This window comes from Vanellus vanellus (genome assembly GCF_965231255.1).
Source record: "Vanellus vanellus genome assembly, chromosome: 13".
NCBI classification, from domain to species: domain Eukaryota; kingdom Metazoa; phylum Chordata; class Aves; order Charadriiformes; family Charadriidae; genus Vanellus; species Vanellus vanellus.
This window is the reverse complement of record NC_138918.1, coordinates 10,272,321-10,289,254: the sequence shown is the minus strand read 5'-3', so window position 1 is coordinate 10,289,254 and position 16,934 is coordinate 10,272,321. Positions and strand designations below refer to the sequence as shown.

General features: G+C 56.5%; 2 protein-coding genes across 8 annotated transcripts in view; both read right to left on the bottom strand.

Annotated features, from left to right (window-relative positions):
• Positions 1-114: 114 nt before the first annotated feature.
• On the bottom strand, positions 115-5,040 carry HK3 (hexokinase 3). Its single transcript, XM_082489830.1, has 18 exons — positions 5,003-5,040; positions 4,763-4,925; positions 4,290-4,438; positions 4,019-4,138; positions 3,812-3,907; positions 3,626-3,725; positions 3,356-3,539; positions 3,039-3,194; positions 2,689-2,922; positions 2,295-2,599; positions 2,078-2,217; positions 1,813-1,932; positions 1,629-1,724; positions 1,406-1,505; positions 1,100-1,283; positions 867-1,022; positions 440-673; positions 115-313 (listed from the first exon to the last, which is right to left on the bottom strand). The coding sequence occupies exons 2-18, from the start codon at positions 4,884-4,886 to the stop codon at positions 178-180; spliced, it is 2,634 nt and encodes an 877-aa protein (XP_082345956.1). The 5' UTR covers positions 4,887-4,925; positions 5,003-5,040; the 3' UTR covers positions 115-177.
• Positions 5,041-6,461: 1,421 nt separating this feature from the next.
• UIMC1 (ubiquitin interaction motif containing 1) overlaps positions 6,462-16,934 on the bottom strand; it is a 39,042-nt gene continuing 28,569 nt past the window's right edge. For 3 of the 7 annotated variants that reach the window (XM_082490075.1, XM_082490074.1, XM_082490076.1), the window contains exons 9-13: positions 16,361-16,529; positions 10,715-10,793; positions 9,047-9,167; positions 7,211-7,274; positions 6,462-6,962 (exon numbers count right to left, since the gene is read on the bottom strand). In XM_082490075.1, coding sequence (XP_082346201.1) covers positions 6,706-6,962; positions 7,211-7,274; positions 9,047-9,167; positions 10,715-10,793; positions 16,361-16,529 — 690 coding nt within the window. In that variant the 3' untranslated portion in view covers positions 6,462-6,705. Of the gene's footprint in view, positions 6,963-7,210; positions 7,275-9,046; positions 9,168-10,706; positions 10,794-16,360; positions 16,530-16,934 lie in introns of those variants that run through there. The other 4 variants (XM_082490077.1, XM_082490078.1, XM_082490079.1 and 1 more) reach the window with 4 other exon arrangements.

The window sequence follows — 16,934 nt, the reverse complement described above, 5'->3', positions numbered from 1 at the left end:
CGGGCGGGGGGTCTGCCGGACGTGAATGTAAATAAATTCGATATATATTGCTACGTGGGGCTATGCCCGGCCATGCGCTGCCCCCCTCCCACACCATTTCCCCCCCCCCCCCGAGGAGTCAGAGGTGCGGAGCAAAGCACTTTATTGGGGTGATGGCAGTGGTAGCGGTAGCTGTCTCTAGGGCTCAGCCCCACGGCAGGCCACAGCTGCCACAAGGGCAGCCCCTTTCCCCGAGCCGTCCTCTGACTGCAGGAAGGTGACAGTGCAGTTGGGCGCCAGGTCCCGCAGCATCTGCTGGAGGTGCTGGGAGAAGCTGGGGGAAACGGGAGGAGAGGGTGAGGGCTGGTGTCCCCCACCCCAGGCACTCCATGGCTCCCCCAGACCCCAGCCATAGGGCATGGGTCCTTGGTGGGTGCTTGTCTCCCCCTGTCCCGCTCACCGTGGGTGCAACTTGTATAAGGTGCCATCCACCCCCACGGTGACAGCCAGCTGGGCCAGGCCTCGGTTCTCCCGCATCTTCTCCACCACAGCAGCCAGGCCGGCGGCGCAGAGCTGGGCTGCCCGCAGGGACACGGTCTGGCATACCTCCCGCACCAGCACACTGTCCTCGAAGCTGGCCTGGAGCTCCAGATCCTGCAGGATGGAACGCACCTGCCGCAGGCCCAGCCCATCGCTGTTGCAAACCAGGGGCACCGTTAGAACCACCATTCCCATCACCGTCCCCATCCCCATCCCCATCCCACAGGCTGGAGGTGGCACCACCTTGCATGTGCCCTATCAGTGTGGCGTGCCCCCCCACCACCCGGGGCTCTGGCTTCACACCCCCAACCCTGGGCTAAGGGAACCCACTGGAGTCCAGCACTCACATCTCGATGGTGGAGAGGAACTTGGTCTGGAAGATGTCCCTGGTCTGGAGCTTGGGGCAGGGCTTGCCACGGAACAGGAGCTGTTTCTCCACCAGTGCCAGTAGGATGTGGCGCACGATCTCGCCCAGATACATGCCGCTGATGAGCTTCTCAAACCTACCCCAGGCACAGCCTTAGCCAGGCACAGCCTCCCCCTGCCCCTGTCCCCTTCCTGCCCTGGGGCCCTTGCCCACCTCTGCTTGCCCGGGTTGATTGTTTTCTCATCCACCAGCTGGTCAAAGTCAGTGAAGAAGTCATCCAGGCAGCCGTTGTCCCCAAAGGCTCCCCACTCCATGTTGATGCACATGCGGCCCTGCTCCCCCTCCACAGTGCCCACATTCTGCATCTCCTCCATGTAGCAGGCATTGGTCCCTGTCCCTGCAGGTGCCACGCTGGTGTCACCACCAGAGCCCCAGCAGAGCCTGACACCCTACAGCCATGCTGTGCAGGCTGGGGTGATGGTGAGGGAATGGGAGACCCTTGGGAGAGGTGGTCCTCACCCACGATGAGGCCAATTTCACATTTAGGGTCATCATAGCCACAGGACATCATGGTTCCCACTGTGTCGTTGACCACAGCCACCACCTTCAGCGCTAAGTGCTGTCAAACCGAAGATGGGGACGCGTGCTGCTTAGTGGCACCCAGACAGCTCCTGGAGCTGGCACTGCCTGGGTGCAGGGTGGCACCATGGGGACAGGGGATGGGCCCTCAGCCCTTGCCTACCTGTTTGCGCTGGGCAGCTTCCCGCAGCAGCTGGACCACATCCTGTCCCACGCAGCCTGAGGCACTGAAGCCTTTGGTCCAGCTCAGCAGCACTGCCTGCAGGAGAGGCAGGAGCAGGGGCTGGGCAGCTGCTTTGCACCCCGGGGCCCTCCCAATTCCCCTGGGGCCAGAGCCATCCCCTCACCTTATCCAGGCCCAACTGTTGGCAGGGGAAGGAGAAGGTGAAGCCAAGTGGCAGGACCTGCTCCATCAGGTTCTGCTTCAGCTGGAAGTCCATGATGCACTCGATGATGTGGTCGAAGAGCTGTGGAGAGCAGCCATGGTCTCAGGGGCCAAACTGGGGCAATGCTGTGGGGGTCTCCCAGCCCCCTCCCGGGCCCATGAGCAATGAGGGGGGAGGCAATTCCCACCCCTCGCCCCATCCCTCAGCCACGGGTCCTCAGCCTCACCGCCTCGCCAGTTCCCTGCGTGATGGCGGTCGGGATAACGTAGATCTCGTTGGCTATGCGGATGCCATCCTCTGCCACGTGCACCACCAGCACCCGGAAATTGGTCCCCCCCAGGTCCAACGCTAGGAATTCGCCTCGCTCTGCAGGGAGTCAGCACAGGGCATCAGCAGCGCCACCACCTCCTCAATACCGCCTTACCCAGGTCTCCGGCCCTCACCGGTGCCATCAGGTGTGCCGCGGACATACGTGGGCAGCATGCGGACAGAGGCATTGGCATTGCTCTCCCGGCCCAGCCCCAGATCCATCTCCCGCCTCATCAGTGCCTGGACACGCTCCAGGTCGGCACGGCTGAGCCGCAGCGGGGCCAGCAGCTGGTCCACCTTGCGGCGGTGGGCTGCCAGGCGCAAAGCCACCGCTGTCACCAGGGCCGCCCCCCTCCCGGTCCCATCTGCAGAGGGCAGGAGGGTGGCCATGCACTCAGGGGCTAGCAGCCCTGTCACGCTCTGCAGGATCTCCCCAAACCTGCCAGAGGAAGAAGAAAATGGTGAGGACTGGACATGATGCATCCCACTGGAGTGGGACCTCATCGGGAGCCCCATATCTCTCCTTACCTGGTGTGGCCCCAGTACAATTCTCCATCCACCCCTACATTGACCACCAACCGCTCCAGCTCCCGGCTCTGGCACATGTGGCTGAGGATGGCAGCCAGCCCGGCAGCGCAGAGTGCGGCGGCGCGGCTCACGACAGCCCGGCAGATCTGCTGCACCCGGCAGCAATCCCGCTCACTCGGCCGCAGCCCCAAAGCCTCCAGTGCCTTCCTTGCCTTGGCCATGCCTTCCTCATTGCTGCAAGGGAGAGCACAGCAGTGGCTTATGGGGCCACCAGCTTGCAGCCAGGGGCACCCACCTGTCACCCCCCCTCTCCTCCCACCCACAGCAGCTCCTGGTCCCCAGACACTCACTCAATGATCTCCAGGACTTGCTGGGTCTTGAGCACACCCTTGGTTCCCAGGACGGTGACACTGCTCCCAATGAAGAGTGCTTTCTCTGCAGCCAGAGTGGTCAGCACATGCCGGACAATCTCCCCCAGGTACAGGCTGCCCACCAGCTTCTCAAACCTGTGTGCAGCCCAAGCAGGAGTCAAACATCCTCCCTCAGCCCTTTGAGAGCACCCAGGAGCATCACAAGGGGGCATGTGCTCCTGTTGGTGGGGCTTGGTGTGCTCAGGGATGGATGAGGAGCCCCAGAGACCCTGTCCTCGCTGTGGGGGCTGTAGTACCTTTTCTCCCCGGGGTTGGAGGATTCCTGGTCCACGCGCTGGTCGTAGGGGGTCAGGATGTCATTCAGGGTGCCATCGTCCCCGAAGCAGCCCCACTCAGTGTTAACACACATCCGCCCACTGGTCTCTTCTGCCATCTCCACCTGCTGTGCTTCAGCCATGAAGCAGCTGTTGGTGCCCTTGTCTGTGGGGAGTGATGGGGTTGAGCACTGGTGCAGACCCCCCCTGCCAGCACCCACCGCCCTGTCACACGGGATGCCCACTGCTCACCCACGATCAAGGCAACCTCACAGGGTTTCTCCTCCGTGCTGCAGGTCATCATGGTGCCCACAGTGTCATTCATTAGTGCAACGACCTCCACGTGGGAGAGCTGGCCGGGGGATAAAGCGAGAGCATCATAAACCCCTCCATGAGGGCAGTCCCCAGCCAGGCCCCCCCAACCCCACCATCCCTCACCTTCTGCTTGTTGATGGCCGACTGCAGCAACTGCACAACATCCTTTCCCTCCACATCACTGCAGGTGAAGCCCTTGGACCAGCAGATGAGTTCAGCCTGTGGAGAGCACGTAGCCAAGCCGTTGGCCTCCATCACTGGGCCAGCTCTGCTCCCCAGTGATGACATGCTGGGGAGGCGGCGGCTGCAGGACAGGGTTGTCCCACTCACCTTGTCCAGCCGCGTCTGCCTGCAGCTGAAGGGGAAGACGAAGCCCAAGGGGAGGCGATGCTGGGGGCTGTTGATGCCAGCCAGGAACTGACGCACACATTGTGCAATGAAGTCAAAGAGCTGCAAAGGCATGGCTGGGGTGACCAGCTGATCCCCCTTACCCAGCACCCAGGCTGCAGGAGGCAGCCTGGAGCCCCAGCACCAGCCCAGAGCCCTGCTGAGCCTCCATAGTGCCCAGCACCAGCCACCCTCTGCCATGGCCTCCTCATACCGCTTCCCCCTTGCCCTGCATGATGTCCCCTGGCATGTCGAAGATCCTGTTGGTCACTTGGGGGCTCTGGTTTCCGTCGCCCAGGAGGGTCATCCACAGAGTCCGGACATGGCTCTGGCACAGCTCCACCACTAGCAAGTCGCCCTTCTCTACAGGGGAGCAGAGGTGGTGTCAGGCAGAGACCTGCCCCATGGCAGATCCCCTAAATCTGCTCTTCACCCTGTTCCAGGGACAGTCACTCACTCATGGGGGAGGCTCCTGAGAGCCTGAGACCACCACAGGGGCCAAGGGAGCTGGCTCCTGGCCTCTGCCCTGCACTAGGGGCTGGCAGAAACAGCTCAAGGGTAGCATATGGACACCATAACTGGCCAGAGACTGGTGCACTCCTCCCTGGCACCCCCAGGGCCACGTCCAGTGAGGCGTGCAGGGCTGCAGGTAGCAGAGCAGCCCAGCCCCGGGCTGGGCTGTCTTACCGGTGCCGTCAGGTGTGGAGCAGATGTAGGTGGGCAGCATCCGCACGTTGGCCTGTGCATGTGTCTGACGGCTCAGCCCCTTGCGCATGGCCTGCAGCATGTGGCCCTTCACCACCTGCAGCATCTCCAGCGGGATGGTGAGAGCCAGCAGTGCTCGTTGTACCTGGGGACAGCTCATTAGGGCAGGTCTGAAAGGCAGGGGATGCCTCTCACTGGGTGCGGGGCAGGGATGAGCCTTACCGGTGTGCAGGCAGGACCATCATTCCGCTGGCCCAGTTGATGGCTTACTGGGGACCTGTGCGGAGGGAGGTGGCGTGTCACCCACTGAGCCCCAGCCCGCAGGAGGACAGGGCAGAGACCTGCCCGGGACCCAGCACACAAGCGGGCCCATCCTAGGCTCTGCCTCCCACCTCCCCTCTGCGTCCCTGCTCCACGGGGCCACGGTCTCAACAGCATCGTCACTTGGCAGTGTCCTTCCACTGCAATCGCGACCCATCAGCCGGGGGTAGAGGGGGCAGCTGTGCCCCACGACAGCGAAGGTGCCTAGGCCATCCTCGGGGGCTGCGGGAGAAGGGGGCTGCCCCTGCCTGCCCCTGCCCGCCTCTCCCCTCCACCTGCAAGAGGCCGGAGGTTGGTCTCTCCTCTGCCCGGGGAGGTGTCGCACCCGGGGGGCAGGGCGAGCCTGCTCAGTCCCATCCCCGGCCCCGACCGCGGCTTCCCCACGCCTGACTTCGCTCGGCCGCCGCCGGGCCGGGGCCCCTCACCGGGTCAGGGTTTGGCGGCCCCGGTCCTCCGAGCCCAGACCCCGCCGGGGGAGGGTGTCCGAGCTGGGGGCGGCAGGGCTGTGCTCCCGGGAGTCCCTGCCGTACTGGCCGGGCTGGGACAGGCCGCCGCGGCGGTGGGGGCTGGCCATGGCTATCGAGGCCGGTGGTGTCGGGGCGGCCGATGTCGGTGGCAGCGCCGGGGGGACCGTTGCTAACGCCGCTGCCGTTGCTCCGGCAACAGAAACAGCGCCCGCGGGCGCCCCGCCCTGCCATTGGCTGGCCCGCCGCGCCTCTGGCCCCGCCACGGCCAATGGGGGGCGCCCCCGCGGGAGGGGCCGCTCCCCGCAGCCCTGCGCCGGGCAGCAGCGCCCGCGTTACCCGTTAGCGCTTTTAAATTTGAAGCAGAATTTTAATTAGTTCGTTCCATTAACGATGAGCATCCCGCCCCGTTCCCCCGGCGAGGATGCTCCCGGGGAGCGGTGGACGCCCACGGCCCAGCCCTTGAAGCCGCTGGTGGCTGGGGCAGGCGGAGGCCCCCCCCGCCGCGGGGACCGGGCCCGGGGCAGCACGCAGCCCGCCCGAGCCACCCGATGGACAGGGAGGACACCAAGGACATGGGGACACGGCTGTCGTGGCTCCACCGGTCTCTGCATCCACCGGCTGCGGCCATCCACTGGCACCAAGGTGCCCTTCGCAGCTCCCAGCTGGGAAAGACATCAATGTGCCGCTCCACAGGGCATCGGGCACCGCAGCCCCCGGCCCGGGGGGGACCCCAAGCTCACACACACGCGCACACACACACACACACACACAGAGCCTGAGGAGAGCCTTGAGAAACATGAATTTGGACACACCGTCTGCTGTTCATCCTCTCCTCCCTCCAGCACCTCCCATTCCCCAGGGAAAGACAGCGCAGCCCCTCTGTGATGCTGCAGTTTCATAAAAACATACATAAATATATTTCCATTTCTTTAACAGAGAGCAAAGCTGCACAGGCACCTATAAAACACACAGTCACTTCTCCACCCGCTGCTTCCTGCACAGATCGTATAAAACATATAAAAGGGGAGTGGGAGAACAAGGCTGAGGGTGAAGCAGGGGTATGGTGCCACACAGACCCTCGCTGGGGTGCAGGGAGCCACCGGGAGGGGGGGGGGGGGGTCAGCCGCACCACTGGCCTCAGACCTTGCGCTTTCTCCGTCGGCAGCCTTTGGTCTGCTGCTGGCTGCCCAAGCGAAGAGCCGCATGGGGCTCCAAGTCCACCATGCAGTCCGTGGCTTCCGAGAAGGAGATTTCAGGTTTTGCAGGGGAGACGTTAAAAGGAAGGTGACGAAGGGAGCTAGGGTTGTCTGCCGCCAGCCCCCCGGCTCCAGCTGAGAGTGGTGGTGGGGACTGTTGGTCTTCTAGTCTTGCGAGGGGTCCCCCGGCATCAGCACCTGCAATAAGAACGCACATTAGCCCTGCCTGGCCACCCTCCCTCCAGTCCAGCAGGCACAGGCAGGGATGTGTGCAGGCAGCTGGAAGATGGCAACCACCAGCCAAGCCCACATCTCCTGCTCTGCTCAGGAAGAACAGATCCTTTCAAGGGGAATTTGCTGTCCCAGCACAGCCCAGGACTGCAAGGGGAGAGGTAGAAAAGGGCAGCCCTGACCCAGCCAGGCAGACACAGAAAGCAGCTTCCCACCTGCAGACTTGCTCTCTGAGAGCTCCAGCATCCTGAGGAGTCCCCTCTCCTGCCTTCCAACGTCCTGTCAAGGAGAGGAGAACCACCATCACAGTGCTGCCGTGAGGGAACCCCATAGCCAGGGTGGTCCCATGGGTGTGTGTTCCCCCAGCCCACGGGGTCAGGCTGGGCACAAGTGGGAATGCTGCATTTCCAGGGCCTCCAGCTGAGCATGACCAGCTGCTGCCAATGTGAAGGTCACTGCCCCGTGCCAAGCCTGACCGGTGCCTGAGCAGGGGCAGCTGAGAGCATTTAATAAAGCAGAGCCCATTAAGAAAGGAGGCCAGGGTGAAGGAAGCCATCCTCAAGCCCAGCCAGTGAGCATGGGACTGCAATAGAGAAATCTGAGCACCAGGGGCTCTGCCACGGCTCAGCCATCTTCCCCAGCGCTGTGCAGGGCAGGTGTGAGGGCACAGGGGCTTGGTGCTGGAGGGAAGGGCCTTCCTCCAGGGCACAGCCAGATGAGGAATGCACATCTTGTGCACCCTGTCAGCCCCTGGGAAGATGCTGCCGTGCTGATCATGCAGGCTAAGACCACTTGGCTTCGCTGTTTCGAGCCTTGGTGGCCCAGCAAAGTCCCCTCTCCTGGCTGCTCCCTGCCCCCAGAACTGCTCTGAAGGCACTGGCATCCCAACTATGGGGTTGGAGCTGCAAAGCACCCCAAAACGGGCTGTGGTAGGAAACCTCAAGCCCAACAGTGCCAGTAGGAAGCTTTCCAACAGCCCTGCCCATGCCCAGCCATGACCTGCTTCCCCATGAGCTGCCACCTTGGCACACAGCAGGGCCAGAGGAAACACAGAGCCTTGCCAAGCAGTCCCAAAAGGCTGCCTGGCTCCAGCACCTTTCCCCCATGTCCTGTGCCCATGTCTGCGTGCAGGATCCTGCACACCAGCTGTCTGCGGGGTACAGGGACAGAGTCAAACAGCCCCCGCGGAGCTGGTCACACGCAGCGGCAGCCGTGCCCTGCAGTACTCTGAACCACACAGCACTTGGCTGTATCCCAGCCAAAATCATCAACCAGAAATCTCATCATTTGCATCTGAATCCCCAAAGGGCTGAGGCCTGTGATGGATTTAAGGGATTATAGGAAACTAAGACATCATGTTGCATCTTCATGCTGAGAATCACATTTCTGAGCACCAGGGCTTTGCCTGCAGTAACCAGAGGGAAGGCCCGGGAAGGACCCTCTCTGCGCTCCCCCAGGACTACCACGAGCAGGAGAAAGCACGGTGGGGGCCAACACCTGGCAAGTGACTGAGCCAGCTGCTACCCACACTCCTGCCTCCCACCTCCCCTAGCAAGGCACATCCCCCCACACCCAGCACACCTCCACCATACTCATTCCCCCACGTTTCTCCTGGGATGCTGTGGTTTGCTACTGGCACCAAGCGGTTTTCCCTGCTCCGTCTCTGAAGCCTTCCCCATGGGAAAGGGCTTGTGGATAGAGTCAGATACGCTTGTCACACTAACGCTGCCCTCCCTCCACTCCATCTATATTCAGCCCCTGCAGGACCGAGGCGCGCTGTCTGGCAGCGGGACAGCCCTGGCTGCCTGCCTGCCTGCTGGAGAGGTTACTGGCAGCTCCACTGGATTAGCTCACCCCTGGGACTGGTCCATGCTCTCGCAGAGCGTTGCGGGAGGGAGGGCAACGAGTTCTCTGACCACAGCGGCCCACAGGGACAGGCAATGCTACACCAGGTCAGCTCATCCCATCAACCAGGGAAACTGCTCCTGCTGCCAACCCAGCCCCAAACCCAGCGCAAAGCAAAGGAGACGGTCTGCAGGGTCGCCCCTCACCTTGGCGCTTCGCAGCCTCCTGGTTCCCTGAGCTTGCCTAGCAGCCTGAAGGCAGCTGTCCACGTGCCTCTGATACTGCAGCAGTGGCACCAGTGACTTACAGAGGTAGCACTTCTCACACCTGCCAGGCAGCAAAGGACAGAGCACTGAATTAGGAATGGCCCTGCACCAGGCACCCAGCCATCAGCGATGACTTTCCTCCTCCAGACCACGCCACGGAGAAGACATGTCACCAGATCGGGTCTCACTCGGTGGGGTCAGGCCAGCACCAATTGCAAAGACTGAGTGATTATCAGTTTTCCCTGCCTGTTCCTCTGTATCCTGCTGCTGCAGCAGTGGGACAGTAATCAAATCTGCTCATCTAACTATCTCAAACACCGCTGATTTCTCCCCAGACATAAAGCACCCTGTCAAAAGCCACAGAAATGAAGTGCGAGAGCTTTGCAAAGGGGAGTTAAATTCTGCCTGAAAAGCAAACCAAGTGTGTTAAATCAGAGAGACATTTTACCAGGGCTGGATGAACTTGTCTGACTAGTAAATCAAGTCTTTCTCTGCACTGTCTCCATTTTACATCATGCCATGTTGGGAGAGGAATGCAGAGCACATGATCCTCCTGGGGGGCTGGCATAGCGCGTTCCTCAACCCCCCTCATTTGTGTAGAAGATGTCCAGGCTCACACAGGACGACTGAGTGTGCTTGGGAAGAAAATTATCCTGGGTGAAAGGAGATGAAGGTCAGGCATGGATTTACATAGCTACACTCGCTTCCACACCAGCTCTTGGCAGGGACTGAACCATGCAGAAGAGGCACTGGTTCTTCAGGAGGGGAGCATCCAGCCAGGGAGCTATTCAGGAATGGACCATCTCCAAGGAGAGATGAGCCCCTAGGGACCAGCCCCAGCAGCATTGTGTTCAGTTTGATAAGCAGTGCTCTCCTAGTAAAACTCACCCCAGGCTCTAAAATGCATATGGAGAGCCCCCATCGAGCAAAACTCTGCAGCACTTTTCCCATATTTTCTTTCCAGTCAGTGCTGATTACCCAGATAATGTGTCTAAACAGAAGCTGTCCTCTCTATAATTAGCCTAATTCCATTAGTGATGTTGCCATCCACTGTTTGTAACAGCAAAATTGCTTCCATAGCAGGGATTTTACTGTCAGATCCTCTCTTATGATGCTTTGTGTGGGTGGCAGGAGGAGGGGCTGCATGGGAAGAGATTAAACAAAGCCACTGCTATTCTGAAAGTCTAATTTAATTAAGAATATCACTACAGGTGCCATGTTGACAGCCTCCCTGTCCTAGCCTCCTCTTTTCCCAGGGTTACCAAGCTCAAATCTCCCATTAGAAACTGGCTAAGTTAGCACCATTTTAGCTACAGCTCCCCCCAACAGCGGCCAGAGACCATGAGTCCCTGACCCGCCATGGATTGGGCTGAAAGGAAATTAGTACAAAAATAAACAATCTGAGAACAGCAAATTCCTCTTGCTTTGGTATAAATATAGCCAGCACTGCAACAAGAGGCACTGAGAGCAGGCACTGAGAGCAACGTTTCTTAGGGAAACGTTGCTATATAGCCAACGGCCAGCATTCATACAGGAATAAAGATATCCACAGGCAAGCTAGAATGGAAGCACAGAAACAATCTTGGAGGAGCAAGCATACCTACTTACTTGTCAATGTCTAAGGATGTTGGGCCACTTTCACCACTGGCAGCTTTACTTCTTGCCTCTCGCTGATGCCGGGTGAGCACTGGAGGAAAAACAGAGAGGGTTACCTGCCATCCACCCCAAAAGAATCCCTTGCAACAAGTTCCAATCACTTCCACTCATGGCTGCAGCAGAAGGTATGGTAGAGGCAAAGAAATACTGGACTGGGATGGGTCTTCTTTCCTGCAGAAGAGGTAGCTGGCCAATTGTCCTTTTTTCCGGGGGGGATACTGAAGTAGTTACCTTCCCTGGACTCGAAAGCCAGCTAATCATTTCACACTGTAACTTGTCTTCTGGTAGAAACAGCTGCATCAACAGTATGCAGTTTACAGTAATTTTAAAGCTGATGCGCAGCAGCGCAACAGCCTGGGAGAAGAGTTACGCAGCTGCTCCGGCAGCACAGCACTGCTCCCTGCCAAAATCAGCACCCATGCCTACTGCAGGGGAGGGAGCGTGGTAACGGTGAGCTCAGAGGGAAGGAGAGCTGAGGCTGCAGATGTGCTAGGAAGAGCGAGCCTTGCTGGGGAGGGATACAGCTCACAGTGGAAAGGGAAGGTTACAACAACTAGCCTACACTCGCTGCTTCTTCCACTGCCCATGTGAACCAGGGGTGATCAGAACTATTGTCCGCATAGTGCTCTGTGGGGCCTCTCGGTGAAGATCTCTACCAGGGCTAAGCATGTGTGGTGCTGCTCTCCAGCAGCCGCGGGGAAGGGCCAGTGAGTAACTAGCGAGATCACGGCTGACCAGCGTGCTGATGACGGGTCCAACAATTTCTGTTCCTTTGGCAAGCCCAAGCAGCTTTCCAAACCTGCTCTCCAGGCATCTGCAGGGAGCATGTCGGAGCGTTGCCCTTCAGTTGAATTCCTCTCAGCGTATTCCTGTTGACATGCCACCAGCAAAGATCCTCGGGGAACATATCAGATAGCTTTAGCTTGCTTCACCAGGGATGTTCAAGACTCCAGCTCCAAAAGACTCCAGCTCCAAAACAGATGTCACAGTAAGCACTCTTGGGCAAGCTGGCTAAGGGGACAATGCAGGGAGCTGTATTACAGCCCAGTAACACTGCTTCCCATACTCTCTTTAGGAGAAAGGTCTGAATCCAAGGTACAGGCACAAAAAAACTGTTATTGTTGACACATCATCTGTGATAATGAAAGGATACATAAAATTTTGTGCAGAACAAAGGGTTTTTCAGAGTTTTAGCAACACCCCATTTCCAGAGTGTTAGGCAACCCCAATATCTATCTATGATGTTGATACAACACGGCTTTTCCCTTAGTAGCGATCACTGATCTGCAGCCACGACCAGCAAATGTACTGCGAGATGCTCAGAGCTGTTGGGGCTGACAGGAGACATCCATGCTGAAGAAACAAGCTTGAGCGTTTCCTGGGATGTGGGTACCGTTTCATAGGTGATGACTGATACCAACAGCTCATTTCTCACAGGCACCGAAGCGGACGTCTCTCTTTAACTTAGCCTGGGCCAGATTCGAAGTGGCAGCCCGACAAGGAGGACCAATAACCACAGCCATCCCCCAGGCCATCCAGCCTCCCAACAACCCAACTAGCACGTGCATTTGACAGCGTGGTGAAAGCTGCTCTCCAAATCAGCGTGCACTCGTTAATATTCCTTTAACACCATCTCGGGAGCCTCGTGCACCAGCTCAGGTGTTAATCAGTTCTATTTTCTTCCAAAAGCAGTGAACACATCTGGCATAATAGGCCCATTAGAGATGTCTGGGACCAGCTCTGCAGCTGCCCAGGGGAAGACCCCCAGCTGTGCTGCTGGAAGCAGAGGCTCAGGAGAGAAAACAGGGCCAGCCGTGCAACATGCACAGCGAGGCAGAGCAGAGCCAGCCTCCCCCCTTCACATCTTCCCAAATGCTGGCGAGGCATGAGCTCTGCCAAAACACACTGGCTGCCTACAGGAAGGGGCTTCAGAATTTGGGAAAATACTTGCCGTGGGGAAAATTCCCACCACAGAGCCGTGCAAACCTCCTGCGTGATGAAAGCCTTGTAACTGTCCTAGATGCAATGCTCTTGCTGGGTCAGACACATTCTGTAGCCCGAGAATGACCCTTTCGCCAGCTTGGCAGTTCTTCTGGTTGACAAGTCATCCTCAGCCTGCTTGGCACCAGTTCACACCCTGGGGAAGAGGAGCAAAACCTCCCCCGCACAGCCTCGCTATCAGCACGCCCACCCTGGGCACCTCCTGGGGCCACCAGGTGAGGTTGGCGCGTGGAGCTGAGGCCACAGTTGCCAAGCTCCTCACCTTGCTGCATGACCCACCTGTGGTTTGCTGCACCAGTTTCCTCCCCGTTCTCACTATGTTTTGTGCAGGATCCTATTAGTGGCAGGCTCGCCCGCACCTTGTCCTTTTTCAGAAGTGATGAAGCTTTCTTCCGCACCCATTCTGTTACTTTCTGCTGCATCAGTACCACTTCTGTTGATGTCAGGAGCTTTTTAACAGCACCAGCGCTGCCGCTGAAGATTGACAGCTGCATCAGGTTGCATTCAAGGCTTTGGGAGGAAGGGATGTACCAAATCCTCATTTGCCTGGTTCACTTGGGAACTGAGAGGTTAGGAGCGTGTAGATGGAGGGCAACAAGAACAGAGTATGTCCCAAAGCTCGAGACTATTTGCTGTGCTCAGTGGCAGCCAAGACTCGCTCCCAGACCGAGACCAGCAGATTTCTGCGTTGGCGGCAGCAGCAGGCAATTGATGCGGTGACTCCAGCGGAGAGCCCCTCTTGTACAAGTGAGCCCTTCAGCCGAGTGCATGAAGGAAGAGGGAGCTGGCACAGGACTTCCATGGCTCCACGCATTCACTTGGAATTAACACCAGTCACTGAGCTGGAAAACCAGGACCTGAACCTTCCCCAGCCTGGTACAGCAGCTACTGCAACAGCAGGCTCTTCTTTCTTATTTACTCAGACCACAGGAAAATGGAAATTCATGATCAGATTTTCGTACTGCCCAGGTATGTGGTGGTCTGGGCATCCAGCCAGGGCAACCGTGTACATAGGTAGAGGAAGCAACTGTAACTCATCTTGCCCAGCTAACTATTTGAAAACCTGCCCTTAAATATCAGCTGGACTGAGCTGGCCTCCTGACACATAATACTGAAAGACTTTGGTGCATGATTAGAAGAGGGAAGAAGAGAAGTAAAACCAGCAAGAACCCATCCTTTTGTAATTTTAAAACGAAAAACACTGACAGCTATAGTCTGCAGGACTGCATAATCTGCAATTCTAGATACGTCAAGAGTAAATCCAATTAATAAGTCCAAAGACAGACCAGGAACCCCTGACCTACTGCACCAAAAGAAAACTGAAGCTGTCTTTTCTTAACAGATCGGGACATGGCTTAGAGGGCAGAACTTTGATTTTCTCTCACACAAGGCTGTTGCTGTGCTCTTGAGGAAGCCAGCAGCCAGCCAAGAGCACACAGTGCTGCAGCAGTACAGAACAGCTTCTGGACTCACACAGGAGCTGGCATTTGCTTCAGAAGACAATTCTTCCCAACACTTTTTTCTCCCCACGCATTAGCTTTACCTATGGATTTTGTGCTAGTGATGGATGCCAAGGTAACAGCCCTGGAAACAGAGTCCTTTTGTACCTGCACAGCTGCGCCAGGCTACTCTCTGGCCTCTGCTCAAAGCTAAACATCATCCCTGCCTATTCAACCCAAACCCCACTGACCAGCCCATCAGCTGAGACCTCTCCGGGTGACTGCTGCCTTTGTACAGCTACTGGGAGCCAGGCCGAGGTGCCCTGCCAGCCAGAGCCCCAGCCGGCAGGCAGGATTGCGCCCCAGGCACGCTCTGCTCCCAGTCCTGAAGCCCGTGGTCCTGCAAAGAGTCTTGGTGCAAACAACACAGGCGTCACAGACTGTTATGGCTAATAAAGCCTGGACTCTACAGGGAAAATGCTAGAATAAGCAGCCACAGAAAACCCAAATTACTATGATTTTGTCCCAAAACCATTGCTCTGCTTAAAGCCATTATTGTAGACCAAAATCCCTTTTATTCCAGGCTAGTTTTCTTACGGGGGGATTGTTCTGAACAAGCCAGAACAGCAGAGTAGCAATTCCAAAATAACTACTCTTACAAACATCCCCAAGGAGACCAGTCTGGAAGCAGAGTGGAGAGGCCAGCCTTGAACTCTGTCCTGCTGAAAGCCAACACCAAAGGAAAGAACAAATTCCCTCACACTGCCAAAGAATTCAAAGCCTTTTCCTGATCACAGTCAGGATTCCCCAGGATCAATGGATATACTCACAGTCCAGCCACACTGGGGACCCGATTACCACAGGGCCAAAGACATTCCTGCTAAAAGGCATACTAAAAATTCTGCTCCATTTTGTAGCACGGTTAAGACCTTTATCAGTGCTGAGGATGGGAGAGGGACCATGATAATCTGTGTTTTCCCCAGCCAAATGCTTTGCATTAGTAGCTGGTTTGTGCCTGCAGAGAGAACTCCCCACCAAAATTCAGCACTAAGCAGTATCAGCCACTATTCTGGCTCCTGTTATCTTGACAGGACCCATGTCACATCCCCAAAGATTTAGTATAACAGGGACCTTGTATTTTAAAACCACCTCAACTCTGCATTAAGATTACATGGTGAAACTTCCTCCTGATACAGGAATGCGCAAGTTACAGTTCTTGTACTAGCTCCGATTTGCTCAAATTGCTTAAACATCCCAGTTTTAGGTTGCATTTAATAACCCAGTATGTAACTGAAAATTATATATTCACAACCTGAAAAGTTAATCTTATTACAAGCTACTACTTTGATATTACCTGACATTGTGCTAACACAGACTTTACATTTCAAGCAGCAGCTAAAACATAACTTATTGAATATGTTGATAACCAACCGGTGTATTTGTTCACTTAAGCTCTACAAAGGTTGGCTACAGAACACTGAAAGGGAGAAGACAGCAAAGAGGATTAATAAGGGCATTCTGACCGTGCTTCTATGCCTCACTGTTCACGTGAAGGAGAAAAATCCAAGCTCCCAGATCGATAGCTATCATTTTGCAATTTTAGAGGAACAAGAGGGAAAGTTTTCTGCAATCTCTTGCAGTTGAACAAGCCATTTTGCACACACAAATGTCAGACTCATTGCAGAGCGCAGGCCATGCTTGGAGTGGTACAGAACATTCTCCCTTCTCAAGAGCCCTGAAGAATGCTCACCCGCGTGGCTCGGGAGCCTGCCATTTTCTACTACTGACAGATTCTCTGCAAGTCCTCAACAAAACACACAATAGGAGTGTCTTACAAGTACTGGTTGAAGCATCCAAGGCTAGATCCTGGGGTAATATTCAGCTCATACACTTTCCAAGGGACTAATAATGTGATGAATTACAAAGTCGATCAGAGAGAAGATGTCTCTGTGCAGGATGTGCGGGAAACACAGGAGCCTCTGATAACACTCTCCCAGCCAGCTCAGAGATGGAACAAGGCAGAGTGAGCAAAGCTCTCTACATGCCATGCCACGCACCAAATGTCCTGACAGGGACAAGACTGCAGCACCTGACTGCAAGTAACAGGAAAGGGGGACGAGCACAAAGAGCAAACACACAGAAGCAGCACTTGGCAGACCTGGACTGTCCTCGCCAGCCTCCTCTCCCACGATGCCGTTGCAGTACATGGCATGCAGCTCAATCTTCGTAGCTGGAAAGCCTTGGTCACACAGCGGGCACGACACATGGTCAGCAGCTGTTGGACTGCACTCAGACACAGTCCTGCCAGCACCTTCGTCTCCACCAGCCTAAGGAAAAAGAGGAAAAAATTAGCCATACAGTTAATTGTGCTCTTTCTCTTTTTTTTTTTTTTTTTTTTTTGCTAGGTGCAGAGCTCTGTGCTGTCTGGTAGCTACTCATCCTCCCATAGACTCAGTTTTTCTCGGAAAGTTTTATTCTCCGTTCATCACGTACCAGTCTGAAATAACACCACTGGCTGAGTAAACTGTGCAGCACTAATAACTAATTCTTCTTCGAAAGGCAACATGTCCTGTTGAATCATGGTGAAACCTCCCTGCACAGCCGTGCACACCATTTAAGGCAAACATCACCTGTACTACCACGGGAAAACAGCAAAGCTTCCATTAATCAGGAAAGCTCAGAAGCGAAACTGATGGAAAATTCATGGGGCAAAGCAAAAGTTCAACACCTGA